Genomic DNA, 25,219 nt, shown 5'->3' on the forward strand with positions numbered 1-25,219 from the left:
GTTCTTTGTGCAGTTCTCTCTTCATGGTTGAAGATGCCAATATGTATAACAAACCCAAGACATTCTGGGATAAAACATCCACCCTGAAGCATTTGAGAAGCAACAACGCTTGGATTGAAATCACAGCCTTCTGTGCCAGTGAGTTCTTCTGGATAAGTTACTCTTACAAATGCCTGTTGAGTTCATCAATAAGCAAGCAAGAGTAGTTAAGGTTTTTACCCCTCATGCTGCTTGTGAAGGAAGTATGAACTGTTCAGTGGTTACAGCTGTGTTCAATATGGCCAATGCATTTTTGCAAGTACACAGCATCTGCAGTGAGGAAAAAATACTAGAGCTTTTGGCACAAATCACATGGGTGGGTTCCTACTTGACAGCTAAAACAAGTACTTTTTAAAACCTTAGAATTCAATAGTGTGGAACATAAGAGAAATCTTTTACAGAATGTGGGGCATTTCCTTTCATTCAGGAGGTCCTGGATTTTCTTCCTGTGCTCTTAAAAAGCAGCGTACCACCTCCTGATATAAGTACGGGTTTCTGAAATTAAACTTCACAGGGGAAGGCACAGTGCTGAATCTCTAATCTGAAATGTCACTGATCACCTAATTTTTGACTTCTTGTACCCCCTCTGGCTAATCTTCCCAGAGGCAATAACATCTCCCCATTAGTGTATCCACAGATCATGATAGTCGAACAGCCTTCATCACATATGAAGGCTTGCTGCCTAGCTAACATATTTAGAAGGCTGCTGATGTTAGGCCCTGCTTAATGTAAGATACCCCAACTTCCAGTTTGCATTGAATTGCAGAACATACTTGTGACTGTTTTACTAACATTGACCAGCATTCTATATTTCTTGCTGGCAAAGTCACCGCAGCAAGGTATGCAACAGCTGTATCTCGATAGTCAAGTGAATGATGTAGCTATCTCTTGATTTTTTCATGTCTAATTTCCCCTATTTAGGGAGATGAACAGCTTGCAAAAACTGCACTGTTGTCAAATTAAACTACACAGTGTGTCGTCAGCCCTCCTGTAGAGCTGAGAGAGTTGGATACTTCTAGTGGACGATTTAAGCTTTGGTGAGGCTGCTTAACCAGAAGTGGTTATGGAAATGGTTATGGAAATGGAAATGGTTAAGAAATGCTTAACCAGCATTCTTGTCAGCAAGTTAAGGAAGTATGGGCTGGATGAATGCACTATAAGGTGGGTAGAAAGCTGGCTAGATTGTCGGGCTCAACGGGTAGTGATCAATGGCTCCATGTCTAGTTGGCAGCCGGTGTCAAGTGGAGTGCCCCAGGGGTCGGTCCTGGGGCCCGTTTTGTTCAATATCTTCATAAATGATCTGGAGGATGGTGTGGATTGCACTCTCAGCAAATTTGCGGATGATACTAAACTGGGAGGAGTGGTAGATACGCTGGAGGGGAGAGATAGGATACAGAAGGACCTAGACAAATTGGAGGATTGGGCCAAAAGAAATCTAATGAGGTTCAATAAGGATAAGTGCAGGGTCCTGCACTTAGGATGGAAGAATCCAATGCACCGCTACAGACTAGGGACCGAATGGCTCGGCAGCAGTTCTGCGGAAAAGGACCTAGGGGTGACAGTGGACGAGAAGCTGGATATGAGTCAGCAGTGTGCCCTTGTTGCCAAGAAGGCCAATGGCATTTTGGGATGTATAAGTAGGGGCATAGCGAGCAGATCGAGGGACGTGATCGTTCCCCTCTATTCGACACTGGTGAGGCCTCATCTGGAGTACTGTGTCCAGTTTTGGGCCCCACACTACAGGAAGGATGTGGATAAATTGGAAAGAGTACAGCGAAGGGCAACAAAAATGATTAGGGGTCTAGAGCACATGACTTATGAGGAGAGGCTGAGGGAGCTGGGATTGTTTAGTCTGCAGAAGAGAAGAATGAGGGGGGATTTGATAGCTGCTTTCAACTACCTGAAAGGGGGTTTCAAAGAGGATGGCTCTAGACTGTTCTCAATGGTAGCAGATGACAGAACGAGGAGTAATGGTCTCAAGTTGCAATGGGGGAGGTTTAGATTGGATATTAGGAAAAACTTTTTCACTAAGAGGGTGGTGAAACACTGGAATGCGTTACCTAGGGAGGTGGTAGAATCTCCTTCCTTAGAGGTTTTTGAGGTCAGGCTTGACAAAGCCCTGGCTGGGATGATTTAACTGGGACTTGGTCCTGCTTTGAGCAGGGGGTTGGACTAGATGACCTTCTGGGGTCCCTTCCAACCCTGATATTCTATGATTCTATGATTCTAAGTGTGACTAATAAGAGATTAATTTTTAAAAAGAGCACAATGATTGCAGAAAGATATTCTCTCATGTTGGGGCTCAAGGCACAGTGCATTAATCAGGCAAGATTGCAAGCAGTTTTTAAAGATCCAGCTTTGTTAGAAACAGGGCCACATATAAAATGTCCACACTCTATATTGGATGCTAGTGCAAGTCTGTTGCATCTGAAGTTCTGAGGGTAGTCAACTGCTATAGTGGAGCTGTCACCTGAAAAAGACCACCTCAAAGGTTTTCCTAACATGGTTGTGGAGAAATGTTTCAAAACTAACTAGGGCTATGGGAAGTTCACATTTTGGCTGCTCTGCTTCCTTGAGTGTGATACAGGAGGTAGAGTTTTACATTCTTTAATCTGCTCTTTAGCCCAGAAAAGCCAGTTGTGTAACCTAATAAAAAAAAACCCTCCACAATCAAAGGTGTATGTTTAAACAGGCCGGGGTGCAGCGTCCTCAACTGTATTGAAAGATCAGCAGACACACCCTCAAACTCCACCTGGTTAAGAGCACCTCAGACATCACCACGCCTTACAAACAATAGGACAGCCTATAAAGTCACACTGTCCACCTGAAGCTCAGAGGTGTTTTGAAAAACACACAAAACAAAAATTTCACTTCACTTTAACAGCCTTCACATTTTCCTTCCCAGTTGGTTGCAGATACAGAGTGAAGCAACCCTCAGCTAGTGTGTGTTTGGCATCAGTTGCATTAAAAATTCCTTGCATTTCAAAGACAAGTTTTGCACTCTAACTTTATTTTTTTTTTTTGTATAAACAAACTTAAGACTACTTTTGTTAAGGCAGTTGTAAAACATAAGTTGCTCAGGGGAGGGGAAGTAAACACTGATGTCTAAGACAATATGTCATTCTTTTAATACAATAAACCAGACTTTAATTTTGGCAAGTACCTTTTACAGGCATTCCAGCAAAGCCACAAGAAGTACAATGCTGATTTCAGCAGCAAGGGCAGGATAATCACTTAAATTTATGTAGTGTTTGGGAAGGTCCAATCCTACGTTCCTTGTGCATCTAAAATTCCCAGTTAAATCAAGGGGACTTCTGGGAGTGCATGGAATGAAAGACAGATTTAAGTGCTTTAGCCTAATCTAATCTATTTTAATTCTCTCACTCAGAATAACTGATATGTACTAAGAAACACTCCACAATTACATAAACATTTTCATATTAACATTAAATACAAGGGTTGTGTGCCTCTGAACTAATACACATTTGCTGTTCAGCAGTGAGCCCCACTTGAAAAAACCCTCCCCCTCCTTTACCAAACCATACATTTTATCTGCACCACTAAGGTGGCTTAAACAGAGTTCTCCCTTCCTGCCCTCACTTTCAAAATGACCAGGACAGGCCGTGCAGCAGTAGGGGTAGTGGTGGTGGCAGCAGTTCCCTTCATGTCAAGCCATACCCTAAGGGGTTTCTGTATAGCACTGGTGCAGTATGCCAGGTAGTTCTGTTCTTCTTCTCTACACCCGTAATGTACCGTGGCAAAAGCATGCGAGTAGCCTTTATTTTCAGTATCTACAAGGAAGTTACCCTATTCTATAATGAAGAAAAGGCCTAAGGAAGCCTGCAATTATATCATCTTGGTTCACCTTCATTTCACTGAATATTGAGAATCTGGAAGGAATAGGCTATCCTTAGCAGTGAGTTTAAAAGACCCTTTCCCACTAAGAGCTAGTTAAGGCTGTGGGGGCAGGAAACGCTGAAGTCTCAGCAATTAGATACCAGTAAAGTGAGCAAAATCAATCTGCCTCAGACATTCAGACTCCTTCCTTCAGACTAACAGCCATGCGTTTCAAACCCATTCCTTGCAACTACCCCTCTACTAAAAAATAGTACTACCCACACCCTCATTAAGTTAGACATATTCATCTCTGCTCTCTTAAGTCACATTTCAACTACTGAACAGCAAATACCTTGTTCATGGATTTCTTTGCACTGTTTCTTTGAGTCTCCCACTGCACTCTTATCTGCTACAAATCAAACTGCTTGAGAAGCTTTCACTAAATTCCCTAATACAGATAGAAGCTGTGGCTTGGTGAAATGCACTATGCCAAAATCTAGGAGAACAAGTGACTAGTGACCTTCAGGTATTCACTGGTTACAAAAAACTTTTTAAAAAGGAGGCAATTTCCACAGGTTATGATGTTTAAAAACCAAGAGGGCACAAAGGCAGCAGAGCTAGGATATAAAAACAAGCCTAGCTTAATGAAGGACAGAATTCTTTCCAAAGGGCCAGGGACAGGAATCACTACAGGCAGTAAGGTTTTGTCTCTGGAAACTAGATTAACTCTATAGGACTCTGAACTGGAAGGCATGCCCAGAAAAAATTAACACTTCAGGAAATCATCTAGCTTCAAGTCATCTTAAACTGCACCCTCTGAGGCTAAGTGTAGTTATTTCTCAGAAGAGACAAAAGGAAATGATTCCCCAACCTTGTTTTGTTGAAGGACATACAGCTGCTTTTCTTTCTTACCACTGTAAAGGCCCATATGTATAAGTATTTTGTAAGCTAAAAATGATCTTTTACTTCTCCCAAAATGTAAACAGTATTCAGTCTAATCATTGCATACATCAGTGCTCTGAAGCTAATCCAAAACTGCTTAGTAATTATAAGAAATGGTGGTATAGTAGGTACATTTGTCATGTCTCAACACCACAGCTGTGTTCAAAATTCACTGGGCCAAATTCTACTACCAGTTACATCACAAAGACCCTACTCTTGCAGTTTGAGCTGGAGGGACAGACCCTCATACTCAGTCCCATTCAAGTTAATAGGTGCAGGGACTGAGTGGATCTCATTGTATGAATAGGACCAATATTGGAATAGCTCTGCTGAGACCCGTTTCCTGCAGGGGGCTTGGTTCAATTTGTCATTTCTTTAATTGAGCAAAGTATATTGAAACAACAGATTATGGTCATTAAATTGGTAACATGATCTAGACATACAAAACTTCCATTTTAATTACCACCATTTATGATCCATTCCTTACAGCATGTTAAGAAAAACCTGTATCCCCCCCCCCACAGCCAACTGCTTATATCACACTAGATTTTCTTTTCTTCCAAATGTAAGACACTTCATAGGAAAACCAACAAACAAAGGCCAACCTGTTTTGGAGAGGTGAGATGCAGAACACCTTTCAGCAAGTCTGAAATCTAGCCCCAGCTCCAAGGAAACAAAATGGAGCACAAATTCAGTTACGCTCACCCCCACCCTCACTTGAAGGAGCATGATGTGCAAGTAAAGAGTTTTCAGAAGTTGCATTTGTTCTCTCTGGAGCTATTACATTTGTTTCTGCTTGTTGTCATTGTTGCCATAGGTAGAGCCCTTGTTAATTTCAGTCACTCCTATCATCCATCGGACACCAACAGAAGCTGTAGCGAGAGAAGAAAAAAAATTACGTAAAACTTGACTGCCACGAGGTAGCGATTACCATGTAAGCCACACAGAAGAGGTTTTAAAAGGCTATTGAGGATAACACGAGACCTGCTGTATTACCTTGTTGACAATAGTAATTATAAAGCACTTTTTAATCCATAGATCTCCGTGCTTTACAAAGGAAGATAACTATTAACTCTGTTTCACTGACAGGAAATCAGAGCCAGCGACGTGCCCAGTGGAAGACAACAGTTCAGCAGGAGCTGTGGAAATAGAACCCAGCCCTTGCAAACACTGGACATGCTTCAGTCCATAAGATACTTTATATGCTTTTGCATATTAGAACACTACTGCTGTTCCTGCACTAATGAGTGCCACAGTTACGAATGTGCTTAGAACTAACCACATTTCAATAGTTAAAGTCCAATGTCAGCTTCAATGTTCTGCATTTGAAGGAGCGAGTGTATTAATATGATCCATTTGAACTAGAAAGGAATTTCATTTCTCACAAAAAGTGAACCGACTTGTTTAAACAGGTTTCAGAGTGGTAGCCGTGTTAGTCTGTATCTGCAAAAAGAAAAGGAGTATTGTGACACCTTAGAGACTAACAAATTTATATGAGCATAAGCTTTTGTGGGCTAAAACGCACTTCATCAGATGCATGCAGTGGAAAATACAGTAGGAAGATGTATCTACACACACACACACACAACATGGAAAAAACAGGTGTTGCCATACAACTGTAACGAGAGTAATCAGTTAAGGGGGGCTATTATCAGCAGGAGAAAAAAACACTTTTGTAGTGAGAATCAGGATGGCCCATTTCCAACAGTTGACAAAGATGTGAGTAAAAGTAGGGGGAAAATAAGCATGGGGAAATAGTTTTACTTTGTGTAATAACCCATCCATTCCCAGTCTTTATTCAAGCCTAATTTAATGATGTCCAGTTTGCAAATTAATTCCAATTCAGCAGTTTCTCTTTGAAGTTGTGTTGTTGTAGTATTGTGACTTTTAGGTCTGTAATCAAATGACTAAAGAGATGGAAGTGTTTTTTGAATGTTACAATTCTTGACATCGGATGTGTGTCCATTTATTCTTTTATGTAGAGACTGTCCAGTTTGGTGTGCATGCACGTGTGTATATCTGTCTGTCTTCCTACTCTATTTTCCACTGCATGCATCTGATGAAGTAGGTTTTAGCCCACGAAAGCTTATGCTCAAATAAATTTGTTAGTCTCTAAGATGCCACAAGTACTCCTCCTTCTTTAGAGACTTATTTAAAGTGCATTGGAAACCCTCATTCCCTCACACTCGATAATAAGCACATCGAGGTATCTTTGCTAAATATCTTACTTTTTTCAGCTAACATTGCTCTAGCCTGTGTGGTGTTCTCTGAGTATCCCTTGTAGACTGATAGGTTATCAAAGGCTGCATTGAAAAGATTTTCAGATGTGATCACTGCTTCCTATAGCTCATTGTAGAAAGGGGAATCTGTCTCTAAAAGGACAAGCTTAATAAAGATATCTTGGTGGCTAACGCTCAAGTGACATAGGAGCACAAGTCTCAGTGCACAGCCATGACACTTGGAGCCTGATCCAAAGCCTACTGCAATCATGAAACTATTCCTACTGATTTTTTGAAAAGCCCAGCCCCTGTTGTGATTTTGGCTGAAAGTGACAGGGGAAGCCCCTGCCCATTCTTTGTATCCATTATTTTTCTATCATCATTTGCAATAGCATCATTAAATTCAAATTTATCACCAGAAGAATTAACACTGAACAAATTCCCCAAGTCCAAACATCCTGCACATGGTAGCAGAGGCCAGACGCTCAAGTGCTTTGTATCAGATCAGGGCCAGTACTGGGGCACCCTTGGACATAGAGCAACTGACCTATTATCTCAGAATGCAAAAGAAAAACAGTCATACTTAAACAGTTGTGTTTAAAGGTCCCAAAGTCAACAGGAGACCTTCTCAGGGTTGGTCCCATCAGATGCTGCAGCAGCAATCAAATCAACCAAGAAAAACAGAAGCTGAAGAAACTTTCCCATGTTACTTTAATCAACACCAGCTTTAAAAAGTGATTTCCCCTCTTACAACACAATGGACTTTTTCATGGGGAATCATTACTGCATGTTTCCCTTTACTGGAGTGATAAATGAGCCATTTGATACAGGTATCACATCTCCCCCACTGCCACAACATGCCAGCCAGGTGTAAAGAAAACCTCCCAGTATCCTACACAGTAAAGTGAAAGGAAAGCATTTGCAGAACAGGTTAAAGGTTCTTGATACAGGGCCCTGGAAATGTCCCATCTGAAATTATGATGGGATATGCATTACTAGGGAGGTATTAAATACGAACATTAGATTTCACTTTGTGTCTTGGAAAGGAGCGTGCAGTTACATCATTAACTTAGAGGATTACTGATTTAGAGGGAAGTTTTGCTATTTGCCTCCGTGGGGATAAGATCAAAGAAAACTGGACATATTGGTCAGAAATTCCCTAGATGGTTTATAACAGGAAGAAGCACAAGTTGATTTGACAGTAGTTCAAAAATAATCAACTAATAACCTTATTCCCCCTGCCTCCCACTCCCCAAGCACAGGGATGGCAATTCAACCCAGACTTTACATGGTCACACAAGCTCCTCCTCTTCCCACTGAAAAGACTAGGGACAGGCTCCAACAGGGGAGTCCTCACGCTTGGCCTGCTCCTGCAGATATTTTGCAGGAGAAAATGCTCAAACTCTTACTTCCAGAATGACAGATATGATTCCATTTCCCCTCTCCAGCATCCATGCAGTTGTTTGCAAATCCCTTTTTCTTGGGATTTATGCACTGTTATTCAGCTGGAATCTTCTCTGGACACCTCCCCTCATTAAGATCATTCAAAGACAAATCATTAGCAGGTGCCTGTACATTTAATTAGTTCCTCTCATATCCGAATATGAACCTCCGAGCAAGGGTTGTTTTGTTTTTACTGAAAAGCCCAATTGGTGGCAAACATATAGCACTAAGCCTATGAGAAGCATCACCACAAGAAGGAAAAGGCTTCTCTGATGAAAAGCTCAACACTACCAACATATCCCGAATCAGCCAGCCCAAACATGAATCATTTTCTGAAGTCTTATGGGCAACCCTAGGGAGCTCAAATGATTTCACTTACTATAGTCAAGCCTTCATCAAGGTCTTTTAGCCACCAAGCGGAGTCTAGGAGAGAAGGAGAGACAGAGGAACAGAGAAAGAGAGAGAGACATCCACACACACTCATGCACAGTTTATTAGAAATACATGCTCTCATGCTCTGTTAGGGCCCAATCCAACACCCACTGAAGTCCGTGGAAGACTCCATAAATACTGACCAAGTTGCTTATGAATTAATGATTTTTGTACCAATCTGAAGAAAGCAAGAAATAACTCAGCATTCTTCCCTAAAGCATCAGCACATCCCTAACCAACCTGAGAAAATACAACCAGCATGACCAAAAACAGTGGCTATCTCTTGTCCACATTACAGTCAAGGTCACTCAAGTAACTTAAAATAACCAAAAAGTCTCTTCTTTGCTGGAAGTATTCCCTGACTGGTTTGCCCAAATAGGCAAGACAGGACCAACAATGGTTGGCAAGAGTTGCTCATTTGAAATGTAGCTGAATGAAGTAAAATCTTTTTGTATACAGCCAGAAGCCACTAAACGTGCAATCCACTGAGATTGCGTATCAAGCCTCTCTGGCAAATGCTAAAAGGTTTGAATTGTTACAGCAGCTCCTGTTTTGTGCTCTTGGCAACTTGTTCCAAGGAGGTGAACTGTCTGGCTTGTTAAAATACCCATCTGCCTTTTTAATAGGAAGAAGAAGAAGAAAAGAAATTTGAAAGAGCCAGATTATCAAACTACAGAATGTTGAGAAAGACACATGGGAAAGTCAAAAGGGCATATTTTGCCTACAGGCTCAATTTCTAAAAAGAGACGGAAAAAAAAAATAAAGGTACAATAGGGATTTTTCCAAACTTCTTCAGGAGAGGGATCTATAGGCTGGAAATAAGCTCACAAGACACCCTCATTTAGGAAGGCATTAAAGAAAGAGATCAGAAACTGCAAACCTTTACAGCTAACCTCAGTAGAGGGAAAGACTGTAAAGTCATTGATTACAGACAAAGAGGAAAATACCTGGACATGTATAAGCACCACAATAGTGAATATGGATTCAAAGGGAAGATCAGAATTAACTAATTCCTTTCAAACACAGTTTGATCTTTCAAGGATGAAGCCACAGATGATCTACCTGAACCTTCAAAAAAGGTTTCAACAGGATGCTGTAGTAGTTGGATCAGGTGAAGATAAGACTGCTTGGTTCTTTTCCCAGCTTTCCCCCCAACTCACCATGTAACCAAATTCTACACTGATTTACATCCTCACTGAAGTAATGGAGAGTCAGTCTATGGATAATTTGGCCCATTGCACTTCATCTTACTGATCTGTAAAACAGATCACCAATAAATAATAATACACCTGGCTGGGGTGTAGCAAGGTTCACTGATGATATAGAATATGCTTTGAGCTGCTTGGATGAAAGGCTAAGTTAGGCTAAAGTATTTCTTTTTAAAATGTTGTATACAGAGAGTGTGCTAGGGTAAAATATAGAGGAGCAAAATCACAAGTGAAGGACTGGTGGAATGAAATGTCCAGTCCCACCTCCTCCTGCTCCCTTTCAGGCAGCTATTGCCCACAGTGAGATCCATGGTCCTCAGTGATGCAGCTGAAGCAGCACAGGGCAGGGAAGGGAGAAGCTGCCTCGAGATAGCCTCACTCATGCAGAGAGAGGCTGCACTCTCACTCGGACTGGAAAAAGTCTGTAACACGAGGACTCAGTTCAATCAAAAACAAAATGGCAACAATGATTTTGGCTTCAAATGGTCAAGAGCTAGGAAAGAGAGTGGAGAGGAAGAACCAGAGTAGGACACGTGAGCTGGGATAACAACAAGACAGAAACTCAAACCATCACCGCAGTGCCTGGCAACAGAGAAAGAGGAAATCGGCATGTGGAGCTGAAAAACTCCAGTTGGTGGGCTCAGTGCTATACCTGCTACAGGAAGGCTACTGCAGAATTGAAGAAGGTACAACAGATGGGAGTTAGAAGGATGACAGGGCTGGACAGGGGTGAGGTAGTTACGCTTAAGAGAGTATTAAGAAGTGCTCAATTCTGAGGAGCTTATATGGAGGAGGTGGATCCCAAAAGCTGCCTGGGGATGGTGGAGGGGACAGAAAGGAAAAGAAGTAATAGCACAGCACTTGAACCTTTGAAGGCAACGCTGCATGGACAGGGGCTCATATTTAATCCCAAAAGGTCAGATTCTCTTTACTAAAGTTCTCAACCTGAGCCCAGTAGCAAACTGAGTAAAAGGGTTTTGTCCAAAAACTCTAAGTTTGGGGCATGGAAGGCCCAGCACCAGGAGCATGCAGAGACAGGGTACAGCTGCTACTACAGCCCAGCCTATGGACTGGATTCATAGATAGAGTTCCAACTCCAGCCACACAAATAACTTTGTTCCCAGATCCCCCACCCACTATTAAGTATGGATATGGTGCGAAGGGAGTGCAGTCTCTTACACTTTACCCTCTTCATGCAAGGAAAGAGTTGCTTTAAGATCTAAAATGTCCATTTAAGTAGCCCGAGTTCTCGCTCAGGCAAAACTGAAGGACTTTTGAAAGAATAAAGAATGGAAGACTGGGCTCAAAGAGTTCATCAATGCGAGGAGAACCTGCCAAAGGCAGCAATATGTGGTACAACCACCATGGTATTATAACAAATCCACGGTAACTTACAGCTTCACAGTTAGCCCCGTCCCCATTCTCCTCCCCAAGGGGTACTTGAAATTTCATGGCTATAATGGGATTAGGTAGAAACTTCCCCTATGGAACATCTCTCATCCCTTCCTCTGAAGCACCTCAAACTTGCCATTTTCTAAAAAGAAAAGGAGTACTTGTGGAACCTTAGAGACCAACAAATTTATTAGAGCATAAGCTTTCGAGAGCTACAGCTCACCTCATCAGATGCATTTGGTGGAAAAAACAGAGGGGAGATTGATATACACACACACAGAGAACATGAAACAATGGGTTTATCATACACACTGTAAGGAGAGTGATCACTTAAGATAAGCCATCACCAGCAGCAGGGGGCGGAAAAAGGAGGAAAACCTTTCATGGTGACAAGCAAGGTAGGCTATTTCCAGCAGTTAACAAGAATATCCGAGGAACAGTGGGGGGTGGGGTGGGGGGGGAGAAATAACATGGGGAAATAGTTTTACTTTGTGTACATTTGTGTACTTTGTGTACTCATCCATTCCCAGTCTCTATTCAAGCCTAAGCTAATTGTATCCAGTTTGCAAATTAATTCCAATTCAGCAGTCTCTCATTGGAGTCTGTTTTTGAAGCTTTTTGTTGAAGGATAGCCACTCTTAGGTCTGTGATCGAGTGACCAGAGAGATTGAAGTGTTCTCCAACTGGTTTTTGAATGTTATAATTCTTGACGTCTGATTTGTGTCCATTCATTCTTTTACATAGAGACTCTCCAGTTTGGCCAATGTACATCGCAGAGGGGCATTGCTGGCACATGATGGCATATATCACATTGGTAGATGCGCAGGTGAATGAGCCTCTGATAGTGTGGCTGATGTGATTAGGCCCTATGATGGTGTCCCCTGAATAGATATGTGAACAGAGTTGGCAACAGGCTTTGTTGCAAGGATAGGTTCCTGGGTTAGTGGTTCTGTTGTGTGGTGTGTGGTTGCTGGTGAGTATTTGCTTCAGATTGGGGGGCTGTCTGTAAGCATGGACTGGCCTGTCTCCCAAGATCTGAGAGAGTGATGGGTCGTCCTTCAGGATAGGTTGTAGATCCTTGATGATGCGTTGGAGAGGTTTTACTTGGGGGCTGAAGGTGATGGCTAGTGGCGTTCTGTTGTTTTCTTTGTTGGGCCTGTCCTGTAGTAGGTGACTTCTGGGTCCTCTTCTGGCTCTGTCAATCTGTTTCTTCACTTCAGCAGGTCGGTATTGTAGTTGTAGGAATGCATGATAGAGATCTTGTAGGTGTTTGTCTCTGTCTGAGGGGTTGGAGCAAATACAGTTGTATCGTAGAGCTTGGCTGTAGACAATGGATCGTGTGGTATGATCTGGATGAAAGCTAGAGGCATGTAGGTAGGAATAGCGGTCAGTAGGTTTCCGATATAGGGTGGTGTTTATGTGACCATCGCTTATTAGCACCGTAGTGTCCAGGAAGTGGATCTCTTGTGTGGACTGGTGAAGGCTGAGGTTGATGGTGGGATGGAAATTGTTGAAATCATGGTGGAATTCCTCAAGGGCTTCTTTGCCATGGGTCCAGATGATGAAGATGTCATCAATGTAGCGCAAGTAGAGTAGGGGCATTAGGGGACGAGAGCTGAGGAAGCGTTGTTCTAAGTCAGCCATAAAAATGTTGGCATATTGTGGGGCCATGTGGGTACCCATCGCAGTGCCACTGAATTGAAGGTATACATTGTCCCCAAATGTGAAACAGTTATGGGTGAGGACAAAGTCACAAAGTTCAGCCACCAGGTTAGCCGTGACATTATCGGGGATACTGTTCCTGACAGCTTGTAGTCCATCTTTGTGTGGAATGTTGGTGTAGAGGGCTTCTACATCCATTGTGGCTAGGATGGTGTTTTTAGGAAGATCACCAATGGACTGTAGTTTCCTCAGGAAGTCAGTGGTGTCTCGAAGATAGCTGGGAGTGCTGGTAACGAAGGGCCTGAGGAGGGAGTCTACATAGCCAGACAATCCTGCTGTCAGGGTGCCAATGCCTGAGATGATGGGGCGTCCAGGATTTCCAGGTTTATGGATCTTGGGTAGCAGATAGAATACCCCAGGTCGGGGTTCTAGGGGTGTGTCTGTGCGGATTTGTTCTTGTGCTTTTTCAGGGAGTTTCTTGAGCAGATGGTGTAGTTGCTTTTGGTAACTCTCGGTGGGATCAGAGGGTAATGGCTTGTAGAAAGTGCCATCATGTATATCAATGTATTTATCAATCTCCCCTCTGTTTTTTCCACCAAATGCATCCGATGAAGTGAACCGTAGCTCACGAAAGCTTATGCTCTAATAAATTTGTTAATCTCTAAGGTGCCACAAGTCCTCCTTTTCTTTTTGCGAATACAGACTAACACGGCTGCTACTCTGAAACTTGCCATTTTCTGAGACAGATAGGACATGGGACTAGATGGACCACTGGTCTGAGTCAGCAATTTCTCTGTTCCTAAGTTTGATTTTACAAATATTTTATCTAAGAGTTTGACTTTTCCCATTTATGCTATATTCTATAGTCTCCCCCCCCCACTTTGAGAGACTTAAAAATAATTCTACAAAAAAGAACCTGGACATTCCAAACTAATATACATTTGTCATGATGTGCATGCATGGAGAGGGGGAAAAATTACATTTGTGCAATTTTTTTCAATACCCTTCACATATTGTAAGATTATTCTTCATATTTCTCTTAAATTTCCACTTCTAGACAACCAGGGATGAAAGATGCAACTCTGACAGTTCTAAGACATGCTTTTTGTAGGCAGAATGTGAACTACAGCAACCAGAATTTAAACAGAGCCAACAGTGCAATGTGCTGCACTCGCAGAAAAGGATTCTCTAACAGAGCTCTCAACCACAAGTACAATTCTTTGGCATTTTCTGAATTCCGTTGTAGCTTATAATAAAACTGGTTTTTGAGTCAATTCAAAATTACAAGCAAAAGTTACAATAAAATTAAAGGGTCTGGTCTTACAGACTCAAATATTTGCAATACTTTTCAAAGGTAACACTTGAAATCATCTTTTCTCTCTCTCTCACATATACCTCATGTGTCAAGGAGAGGTGGAATAAGGTGTTTTTATTGTTCTCCTGCAGAACATTCTTATTGACTTACTACACTCCTGTGAAAAAGAAAATTGCTAACTTGGGTATTTCCCATCTTGCTGTGACTCAGTCACGTTTAAGGTTATAATAATAAAAAAACCCAGCTGCAATGATAGGAACACATGCCTCTCATTAAAGAAGGGGAAGGAGTAACCAGGCTGTGACTGCTACGTCATTCCAGCCTTTCTAATTTGCCATGGAAGTTTAAGTTATCTCAGACGATGATAGAGGGGAAGCCTATGGCTAGTTGGTCCCCAAGAAACCAATTGGGGAGGGGGAAGGGATGTAAACCAGGACAAGGTTGCCCCAGAGCAGTGTGAAGGAGGGAGCTGGACTCAGCTTGGGTGGCTATGGCCCCAGACCAGTTGACCAATTTACAAGGCCATTAGGGAGTTGCTTTTGATTGGCTGGCCAGTGAATCTATTAATAGGGATCGAAAAGCTTGTCAGACTGAGCCAATTCTGTGATCTTTGTTCTGTGCAATTGGTTTTAGTACTAAGAAAAGAGTCTCAGTACAGATCCTATTTAGTAATATACAGTATTTAAAAATATGTTAATTCCCCCCTCATCAGTTAATTCCTGGCGTTTCTTCAGCATAACCACTGCTGTAAGCAACGTGTCGGTGCATTCTCGGTAGGTACAGGGAAGTTCCACGTTTATGTTACAATACATATGTAAGTCATATAGCTTACATAACTGACATGCAACAGCATTTGAACAACCAGAGCTGCTTCATCAAGATTTCCACTTGGTTTAGTCCTGAATAGTATAAAAAAAAGTTAACATATACAGAAATCGGAGTTTAAGAAGGGCAACTTTTTCAAAGCTGTGTGGCTAAGTTGCATGCACAAAACGTGCAACTACGCATGCGGAAAGTGAAACTACACAAAAAGAGTTTTCATTCGGTCACAAATTAATTGCTTCGGCAGACTAGGTGGTTTTTAATTTACTGACAATACTAGGGGCCCATTCTGCCCTCGGGTACATTCATGACAACACTAGTTTTACCACATAGAACAGTTTATTTTAACCTTTAAAACCTTGTTACAGTTCATATTGGGAGCTGTTGGGAGTTATGTCAGTTGTGATCCACTCCTGTTTCCATTGCAGCCAATGGTAGCAAGTCCTGCGACAGCACTCGCACACGTATAATAGAAACGTACACAAGCTCATGCGGATTTTAAGAGATCTCATTATTACTCATGCTTGTTTTGAATTGTATAATTCTCTTGCCTGTAAAAGATACTTTATGAACTGGAGCCATGTCAAAAAGCCCAAATGTTATCTTTTTAGCATTAGACATTTAAGAGCGATTTCCCCCCTTAAAACCCAAGAGCAATCCTTTATTCTCCTGCATATGAAATCAACTTCCCCTTTGAAATACTGTTGACAGCTTCTTTACTAACAAAGAGTACACTTTGGATATAACAAGAACTGTTCTCTTCTATACCAAGTTCAAAAATTCAGAACATGACCCAGTCCTGTGTTCTGTCTGAAGTCAATAACCACAATTAATTCTTCCAATAGAGTTACCAGAGTTTGGTTTAATCAGCCCTCATTTCTTGTTCTAACCCATTAAGTAGATGTACCATAGGAATTAAGTGTAAAATTTTCAATAGTGCCTTAGTAATTTAGGAGCTTAAGTCTCACCAAAAGTCAATGAGACTTAGGCTCCTGGTCACCTTTGAAAATACAATTTAGGTGTTTTGGGATCCTAAATCAATTAGATGCTTGCTCTCTGGTACAGGGGATTCCCATACAAACACCAAGATTATTTTTGTGTAACTGTGAGAGGGGATCTCTCAGCATTCACAGTATGGAATTATAAAATCACACAGGGGGCTTGAAGAGTTCAAGCTGAACTGATGTAGTTAAATATAGTCCAGTTATCTATTGCTTCCATCTACCCAAGACAATTAAAGATACTATAATGATGGGAGCAATAAATAATTGCTAGTCTACTATGATATTGCTCTGATTCAACCATAGAATCAGCCATTTCTCTTATACAATTCTTTTCTTCAAAAACACCAGGTGCTAAGATTGCAAGCAAATACTTTTATTATTCTATAATATGATTGGTCAGAGAATGCGTCTGGAAGAGAAAGAGGGAAAGGTTTGAAACAGAATTGAGGATTACAGGCAAGAGAAGCACTCAAATACCTCTCATCTCTTTCCCCTCACAGGATGCTTGTTCATCTTAGCTCTCTTACCTTGAGCCCATAAAACAGAAATACATGACAAACCTGGCTCTGAAATTTCTGCTTTGCCAGAGTGCAGTAAATCTGTGATCAGATATTATGGACTCGGGTGGTCCAGAATCAGGAAGCTTATCTGTGAAATATGGGACACAGAACAATCATAAACACAAAAAATACACCTGCGTATCCTGGATGCCACCTTTTGATCTAAGGTATTTTCATTAGTAGAATGGAAGAACGAACTGCATCCTAGGATGAAATATACCTATCAGTTTTAAAAGTCTATTACAGCATTAGGCTATGAACAATGGTAAATTGCCTTCAGTACATTCCACTAATCGCTGTTTACAATAATATAAGCTTCCTTTGGCGGAGATATGTTAACTCAGCTGGGCACTAGAGCTCTGACTCACATTGCTAATGAAGGCAGAGAAGCTAAGGTTGTGCAAATATAGTATGGATGTATTACATGCTGGATCTGCCAAATAAACAGCTCTACTTGGTGCAGAGGGTCATGAGATTTAATGTAGTTTTGTATTGTTCCATCATCTCCTCTTGGCTAGTAAATTTTTGGAAAAAAAAACAAAAACAAAACCTTAAAAAACCACCCTGCGGACTATTTAGCTATTGCAAAAGATAGGGGCCCACAACTATGTGATGTTAGGGCACCTCTCCATAGGAGCAAGTGTAGCAAGTTCATAGCAGAGATCCTCAATACACAGAAAACAGGACAGTTTTTCTAGGACTGTTACTGGAGCTCTGCTATTGGCTACAACAGCTTGTGTGACCAGATGAGCTAAAATTGAGGTGTCCCAGCAGAATGTGACTGAAGATGTTGCCAATTAAAGATAAAATACATACACATTGGAATTTGTAGGGAAAAGTATAGCCCTGTAAATTAAACAAAAGTAACTGACTAAAAATAAAACCGGAGATATTGTATCCTATAAGGCTCAGTATTCTTTTACTCCTGTCCCTTTCTGAACCCTCAATTTAAATGAGCTTGCTGTTTCCTAATGAGCCATGAAGCTTGCACCTTTTGGGGCTCAGATGCAGCCCAGTATCTTTTGGGTATCTCAACAGCACGATGAACCAGTCCCACCCCAAATCAATTGATACTATGTTTCACATGCTACGGGATTTTTCCCTCCTCACAATAAATACAGGGGTTACAAGTTGTCATTAATTATCTGTTAAGCTCCAAGGTTGGGCTATTCAAAGGAACCTAAGAGAATTAGTCCCTCAGTTCCCACTGAAATTCAACAACCCTTGGTGCCTAACTCCCCTGAATTTCAGGTTTCTTTTAACATTAAAACACAGAGGAGTGCAGAGCTGCTGTGAAAGACAATAGGTTCTCAAATCCCTGTTGAAGGTTAAACCCTGCAGCGTCACACAAAATGTGACTGCAAGGCACTTGCATACCATACTTGTTGCTAGTAACAATTCATTAATCTTGCTAGCTTCACTACATCCCTCAACCACATCTCAGTGTCCTGGGAGCTTGCTCACTTGCTTTGGCTGCAGCGAACGGTTGTAGATTACTTTTTCAAACTTCCAAAGTAGAGACCTAAAAACCAATCCTGTGGATGAGCATCACATTCAAACAGAAGTCTCAGCAACCTGCTTATTAAACTAGCCTATTAAATTGCTGGAACCAGCAAAGTGCTCTAGTGAGGATGAGGCAGGAAAGAAAAGCAAAGGGCTTCTTTTGTATTTGTGGTACCATAATCAGCTTTCTTTGGTCCCTTCCTCCCTTATTGTTCAGGGAGAGAAGATGATGTAGTAGTTAAGGCCCTAGGCTTCACCTTGGGAATCACTCGACTAAGTCACTAAAGACCCAGATTTTTAAAGGTATTTAGGTGCCAAACTCCCATTCATTTCAGGAGCAGTTAGGCGCCTAAATACCTTTAAAAATCCAGCCTTAGTCTTTCTGTGCCTCAGTTCCCTACCTGTAAAATAGAGCTAGTAGCACTTTCCAACCTCACCAGGGTGTTGAGAGGGTAAATGCATTGATTGTGAGGAGCTCAGATATAATGGTAATGGGGTCCATATAAGTATCTCATATAGATAATAGAGTGGTGTCAAATGCCTTGGGCTATAACCTACTGCAAAGGACTACACAAGCACCATCCACATAGACAATAACCCTGCTACCTCTTGATCAGAGTGTCAAGTCCTCCCCAGGATGAAGGAATGCTTGAGGTGGCTCTGCCTCTCTTTTCATCTCCCTCCCCCCTTTTGAGCAGCTGACTGAACCTGGATGTCTTTCTACAGGAGATGCCCTAGTTCCAATCACAAATTAGTGGATTAGATGCAGGAACCGCGGTGTGTTATGCAAAAGGCAGACTGGATGGCCACAGTGGGTCCTTCTGGCCTTAAAATGAATCAATAAACATGTTGCATTTCTTTGGACCAGTAGTAAAACTCCAAGACCAGGAGAAGGTATTTACAACAGTTAGTGTCACTGGATGCATAACTCAACAGAATGAATGAGCATTAAATTCTTCTCTTGGACTTTCATGATGTCCCAAAGCCCACACTCTACAAGAAGAGAAAACTTCATAAACCTGTAGGCAGCCATCTGGAGCATCACTGATTCTATGCCTTCTATGAAAACCACCACCTTATTAAGTGGCACTCCAACAAAAAAACAAAACAAAACAAAAACACACAACTACACCAGACTTAGAGCAATAAGACAACAGATAATATGGAGATACAATTGATACTCTGTTGGATTTATTAGTTATAATTATTTTATACTTAATGGGCCAGATCCTCAGTAGCTAGCTCCATTGCCTTCAACAGGGTTGTGCCAATTTACACCAGCAGAGGCTCTGGGCCTATATTTTTAGCATCAATGTACTCAACGTGATCTCGGTAGCTGGCAAGGCTCATACACAAGTACATAACCTCTAAGAATACTGTTTAGTTGTATAATAAGGGGTCTGAAAAGGCTTTGTTTCTTTATTTCCTCATTTCAATTTTAAGCTTCTTTTCATGAAAGAGAGAGATCCAAGGTCCAGAAGAAGGCGAAAGGCAATCCAGTTGAAAGTCTCTGGCTGAAGATAAAAGAGGAAGAAAAACAGGGGTGATATAATGGTAGGGGCTTAGAGTAACAAACCAAAAGGTGGATGAGGCATTTTTTAAGAACAAAAACCAAACTACCTGGTAGTAATAGGGAATTTTAACTACCCAGACATCTGTTGGAAAAAACAAAAGAAATAAACACAGAATGTCCATTAAGTTCTTGGAATGCATTGGAAGCAATTTCTTGTTTCAGAAGACGGAAGATGTAACCAGGGGAGAGAGGGGCAACCATTTTAGACTTGATTCTGACTTACAGGGAAGAATTGGTTGTTAAATCTGAAGTTTGAAGGGAATTTGCGTGAAAGTGATCATGAAGTGGTGGATTTCATGATTCTAAGGAAAGGAAGGAGTGACAGCAGCAGAATGAGGACAATGGACTTCAAAAAAAATCAGATTAAACTCGGAGAACTGGTAGGTAAGATTCATTGGGAAGAAATTCTAAGGGATAAAGAAATTCAGGAGAGCTGGAAGTTTCTCAGACAATATTAAGGCCCAACAGCAAACTATGCCAATGCGAAGGGAAGATAGGAAGAATAGTAAGATGCCAATAGGTCTCCATCAGGGATTCTAAAGATCTGAAAAAATCATAGAATCATAGAATATCAGGGTTGGAAGGGACCTCAGGAGGTCACCTAGTCCAACCCCCTGCTTAAAGCAGGGCCAATCCCCAACTAAATCATCCCAGCCAGGGCTTTGTCAAGCCTGACCTTAAAAACCTTTAAGGAAGGAGATTCCACCACCTCCGTAGGTAACCCATTCCAGTGCTTCACCACCCTCCTAGTGCAGAAGTTTTTCCTAATATTCATCCTAGAAAAAACCAACCAAGTTTTTCACTAGGAGGGTGGTGAAGCACTGGAATGCTTCAAAATCAAAAAAGAATCCTGCAAAAAGTGGAAATATGGACACATTGTTACGGATTAGCAAGCAAGTAGGGACAAAATCAGAAATGCTAAGACACAAAAGTTACACCTAGCAAGGGACATAAAAGGCACTAAGAAGAGTTGTTAATACATTAGGAGAAAGAGAGAGAGATGAAGGCAAATGTAGGTCCACTACTTAGTGGGGAAGGAGAGCTAACAACAGACTATATCAGCAAGGCTTTGGTGTTTTATACGTATTTTGCTTCAGTCTTTATTCAAAAATTTTATGGTGACCAGATGCTTAACACAATTAATATTAACAGGGCGGAAAGACCACAAACCAGAATAGAGAAAGAACAGGTTAAAGAATATTTAGGTAAGTAAGGTGTATTCAAGTTGACAGGACCGGATGGAACTCATCTGAGGATACTTAAGGAATTAGCTGAAGCAATTTCAGAACTGATAGCAATTATCTTTGAGAACTCCTGGACAATGGGTAAGGTCCTGCGAACTAAAGAAAAGCAAACATAGTACCCATCTTTAAAAATGGGAATAAAAAGGACCTGGGGAATTATAGACCAGTCAGCCTAACTTCAATACTTAGAAAAATACTAGAACAAATTATTAAACAATCAATTTTTAAGCACCTAGAGGATAAGAGAGGATTATACAAATATTAGCCAGCATAGCTTTGTCAAGAAGAAATTATGCCAAAACAACCTAATTTCCTTCTTTGACAGGATTACTAGCTTAGTGGATGGGGAAAAAAGTAGTAGACATGATATATCTTGATTTTAGTAATGCGTTGACACAATTCCACTTGACATTATCATAAGCAAATTTTTAAAAATTGGTTTAGATGAAATTTCTATAAAGTGGGTGCACAACTGGTTAAAAGACCATACTCAAGAAGTAGTTATTAATGGTTCACTGTCAAACTGGTAGAATGCATCTCATAGGGCTCACAGAGGTCTGTCCTGTGTTTGGTACTTTTTTCATTAATGACTAGGATAATGGAGTGGGAGTATGCTTATAAAATTTTTGAATGACCTGGGATGGATTTCAAGCACTTTGGAGAGCAGAATTAGAATTCAAAATGACCTTGACAAACTGGAGGATTGGCCTAACTTCAACAAGGTGAAATTCAATGAAGACAAGTGCAAAGTACTTCACTTATGAAGGAAAAATGAAACACACAACCTCAAAATAGGGAATAAACTGGGCAGGTGGTAAAGAGTCCTGTGGTACCTTATAGACTAACAGACGTATTGGAGCATAAGCACCCCACTTCTTCAGATGCATGTCAGGTGGTGGTATTGATGACAAGGATCTGGGAGTTACACTGGATCACAAATTAAATAGGAGTCAACAACGTGAGGCAGTTGTGAAAAAGGCAAATATTACTCTGGGTGTATTAACAGGAGTGTAATATGCAAGACATAGGAGTAATTATCCTGCTGTACTTATCATTGGTGAGGCCTCAGCTGGAGCACTGTGTCTAGTTTGGGGCATCACACTAAGATATGGACAAATTTGAGAGAATCCATAAGAAAGCAACAAAAATGATAAAAGATTTAGAAAAATCTGACGTATGAGGAAAGGTTAAAAAAACTGGTCATGTTTAGCCTTAAGAAAAGCAGACAGAGAGGACTTGATAAGTCTTCAGACACATTAAGGGCTGTTATAGAGCACAGTGATCAATTGTTCTCCATGTCCACTGAAGGTACAATAAGTAGTTATCAGCTTACTTTGCAATCAAGGAGATTTAAGTTAGATACCAGAAAAAACTTTCTAACTATACAGATAGTTAAGTACTAGAATAGGCTTTCAAGGGAAGCCATGGAATCCCCCCCCAGCATTGGAGGTTTTTAACAGGCTAGACAAAACACCTACCAGGGATGGTCTAGATACACTGGGTCCTGCCTCAGCACAGAGCATCAGATTAGAGGACTAATAAGGTCCCTTCCAGCACTACATATCTATGATTCTATGAAATCAGACCCGAGGCATGAAGTTCAAACCCCATCTACACTCTCCCAAGCTCTGGGGAATTTGGCACAAAAGTTTTGGTTTGTAGCCATCTATAATTTAAAAAAAAAATAATAATGAAATGTGGCCCAATGCCTGCTCATTTTCCTCACAAGGGATTCCACAAAAGTCAATAGGAATACTCTGTGTATGACAGGGCTCTGTAGCATGGATATCAGGCAATACTAAAACAATGACGTTTTCAGATTGTGCGTTACAACCTCACAGCCACCAACAAATAATTTTATCTTTAGCCACAAGAATGAGGGTCTGGGGAGGGACAGGAAGGAATGTTCTCTGAGTGCTAATTATCAATATATTTCATTAATTATTCAGTGCCAGGTAGGGACAATCAAACTGGTTTAAATGAAATAAAGCAATTCAATAATTTTTCCAAACTCTGGAGTTTTGTGTAAGTATGAACAACAATTTCCACTTTTGCTCCCCTCCCCTCCATTTCCTTACCCAGTTCAGGGCTGGAAGTTCAGAAACAGGATTTTCCTGAGAAATTTCCAGCTCAATTTTGCAGACTCCAGAAGGCCAGACAGTTCAGAGAAGCAAATCACAGAGATTCACTCATCATTATTTTAAAGGTACAGTGCAGCTGTGCCCACATCCACAAACCCCAGTTCTCTCGCATGCACTGGAACAGCATTGCTTTTGGACTGGTCTGTCTACAGCCCACCTTTTAAATCTACATCCACATTTTTACACTAGCAACTGAATTGTGGGTGCAAGTCTGGAGACCTGCACCCTAATTACCTGATTGTAAGTGCAAATATGCACCAGGAAATTACATCTGATTTGCATCTGGAAATTCATTAGCCAAAAAAATGAAAGATGGGCCTTTGCCCTTTTAAAGAGCTATTTCTCAAGTGATCTTCAAATAACTTACCCACAATGATGACAAAAGCAAAACTAGCAAGCGTCAGGGATGATCCACTGCTGATCATGTTGATAAGCAGCTGGAATAAAGGATATAGCAGCAATAAGGCCCAGAAAAGCCAGTTCAAAAGAGTCCATGGCCGTCGAGGTGAGACTATGGGAGTAGCTGGATAGGTTCCTGTTCGGTAGTATTCTTCTTGAAAGGCATCCTGGTTAGAACAAAGAAACTTAACATTTGAATCCCTATTGGATAATAGAAGCAGCCTTTTATAATTCTGATATTTCTCTTGCTGAACAGTAGTTATTCTGAAAGGAAGATCAAACACCAAGTGATGGCTGGAAATCTTGTGCTTTTTAGTGAATGAAAGCTCATGCTCACGCTCACGAGTACACACTGATTAGTGTTCCCTTCCCTTCCTTTGCTCGTTTAGATGATTCTACATTCCCGCAAGTCTGCAGTTTTAATGAGCATCCAGCCTGACCGTACTCAATTTTGTGTACATCCTTACACCGATAGGTACAGGACTGCTATACCTACAGACAGCAGTGACAGCCATCAGACAAATACCCTTGGTACATCACAGAAATGTCTAGGAATGCTCTCATCACCAAACCCTCCATTTTCTAATGTTTTCTGCAACATGTATCTGAACAGTTTCCACAGTCCAGATGGGAGTTTGGGGTAGTGCCAGCTGGCCTCGTACTCCAAAGAATGTTTTTCCTCAACACCCACCTTTTTGGCAGTAGACTGATGCTGCCAGTGTAACCCAGATTCACGGAGCATGGGTCTTTATCCTCCCTCTAGAGCAGTGGTGGGCAACTTGTGGCCCATCAGGCCATGGCGGGCCACGAGACAGTTTATTTACATGGACTGTCCACAGGAATGGCTATCCACAGCTCCCAGTGGCCACGGTTCACTGTTCCTGGCCAATGGGAGCTGTGGGAAGTGATGTGGGCTACAGGGACATGCTGGCCACCGCTTCCTGCAGCTCCCATTGGCCAGAAACAGCAAACCGCAGCCAATGGGAGCTGCAGGCAGCCATGCCTGCGGATGGTCAATGTAAAACTGTCTTGTGGCCCGTCAGCGGATTACCCTGACGGGCCACGTGTGGCCTGCGGGCCACAGGTTGCCCACCACTGCTCTAGAGACTTGTCCACATAAGAGGTTTGAATCTCATCTGGTTTTCAACTAGAGGACTTTTTCCTGATACCGTAAGTAGGAGAGGGTTGTGCTTGTAGCACTGAAGGTCTTAATTCCAATGCCATACCCTACATCATATAACAGAGAGAAGCATGGGGCCCTTAGCTACTTTCTCAGCTCAAGCTCACTACTTTACCTGTTCCCACTGAAGTCAATGGAAAAAACCCACCAGCTGGCTCTGGGATGGAGCATCCAGCCCCTGCAGCAATGTTTACCAGGAAAAAAAATTCACTGAAGCTGATGGATTTACACCATGTAAGTGTGAAAAACATTGCAAGAGAAGTCAGAATGCGGCCTTATCTCCCTGTCCATCAAGTTACATAGC

The 25,219-nt window shown here is 41.5% G+C and overlaps 1 protein-coding gene across 11 annotated transcripts in view; it reads right to left on the reverse strand.

Annotated features, from left to right (window-relative positions):
* Positions 1-3,294: 3,294 nt before the first annotated feature.
* The window catches only part of AGPAT4 (1-acylglycerol-3-phosphate O-acyltransferase 4), a 133,264-nt gene continuing 111,339 nt past the window's right edge, over positions 3,295-25,219 (reverse strand). For 6 of the 11 annotated variants that reach the window (XM_038395610.2, XM_043511259.1, XM_043511255.1 and 3 more), the window contains 2 exons: positions 23,704-23,902; positions 3,295-5,690 (listed from right to left, as the gene is read on the reverse strand). In XM_038395610.2, coding sequence (XP_038251538.1) covers positions 5,599-5,690; positions 23,704-23,902 — 291 coding nt within the window. In that variant the 3' untranslated portion in view covers positions 3,295-5,598. Of the gene's footprint in view, positions 5,691-19,296; positions 19,893-23,703; positions 23,903-25,219 lie in introns of those variants that run through there. The other 5 variants (XM_043511258.1, XM_043511257.1, XM_043511252.1 and 2 more) reach the window with 3 other exon arrangements.

The sequence above is a fragment of the Dermochelys coriacea genome, chromosome 3 (assembly GCF_009764565.3).
Source record: "Dermochelys coriacea isolate rDerCor1 chromosome 3, rDerCor1.pri.v4, whole genome shotgun sequence".
Taxonomy (NCBI): Eukaryota; Metazoa; Chordata; order Testudines; family Dermochelyidae; genus Dermochelys; species Dermochelys coriacea.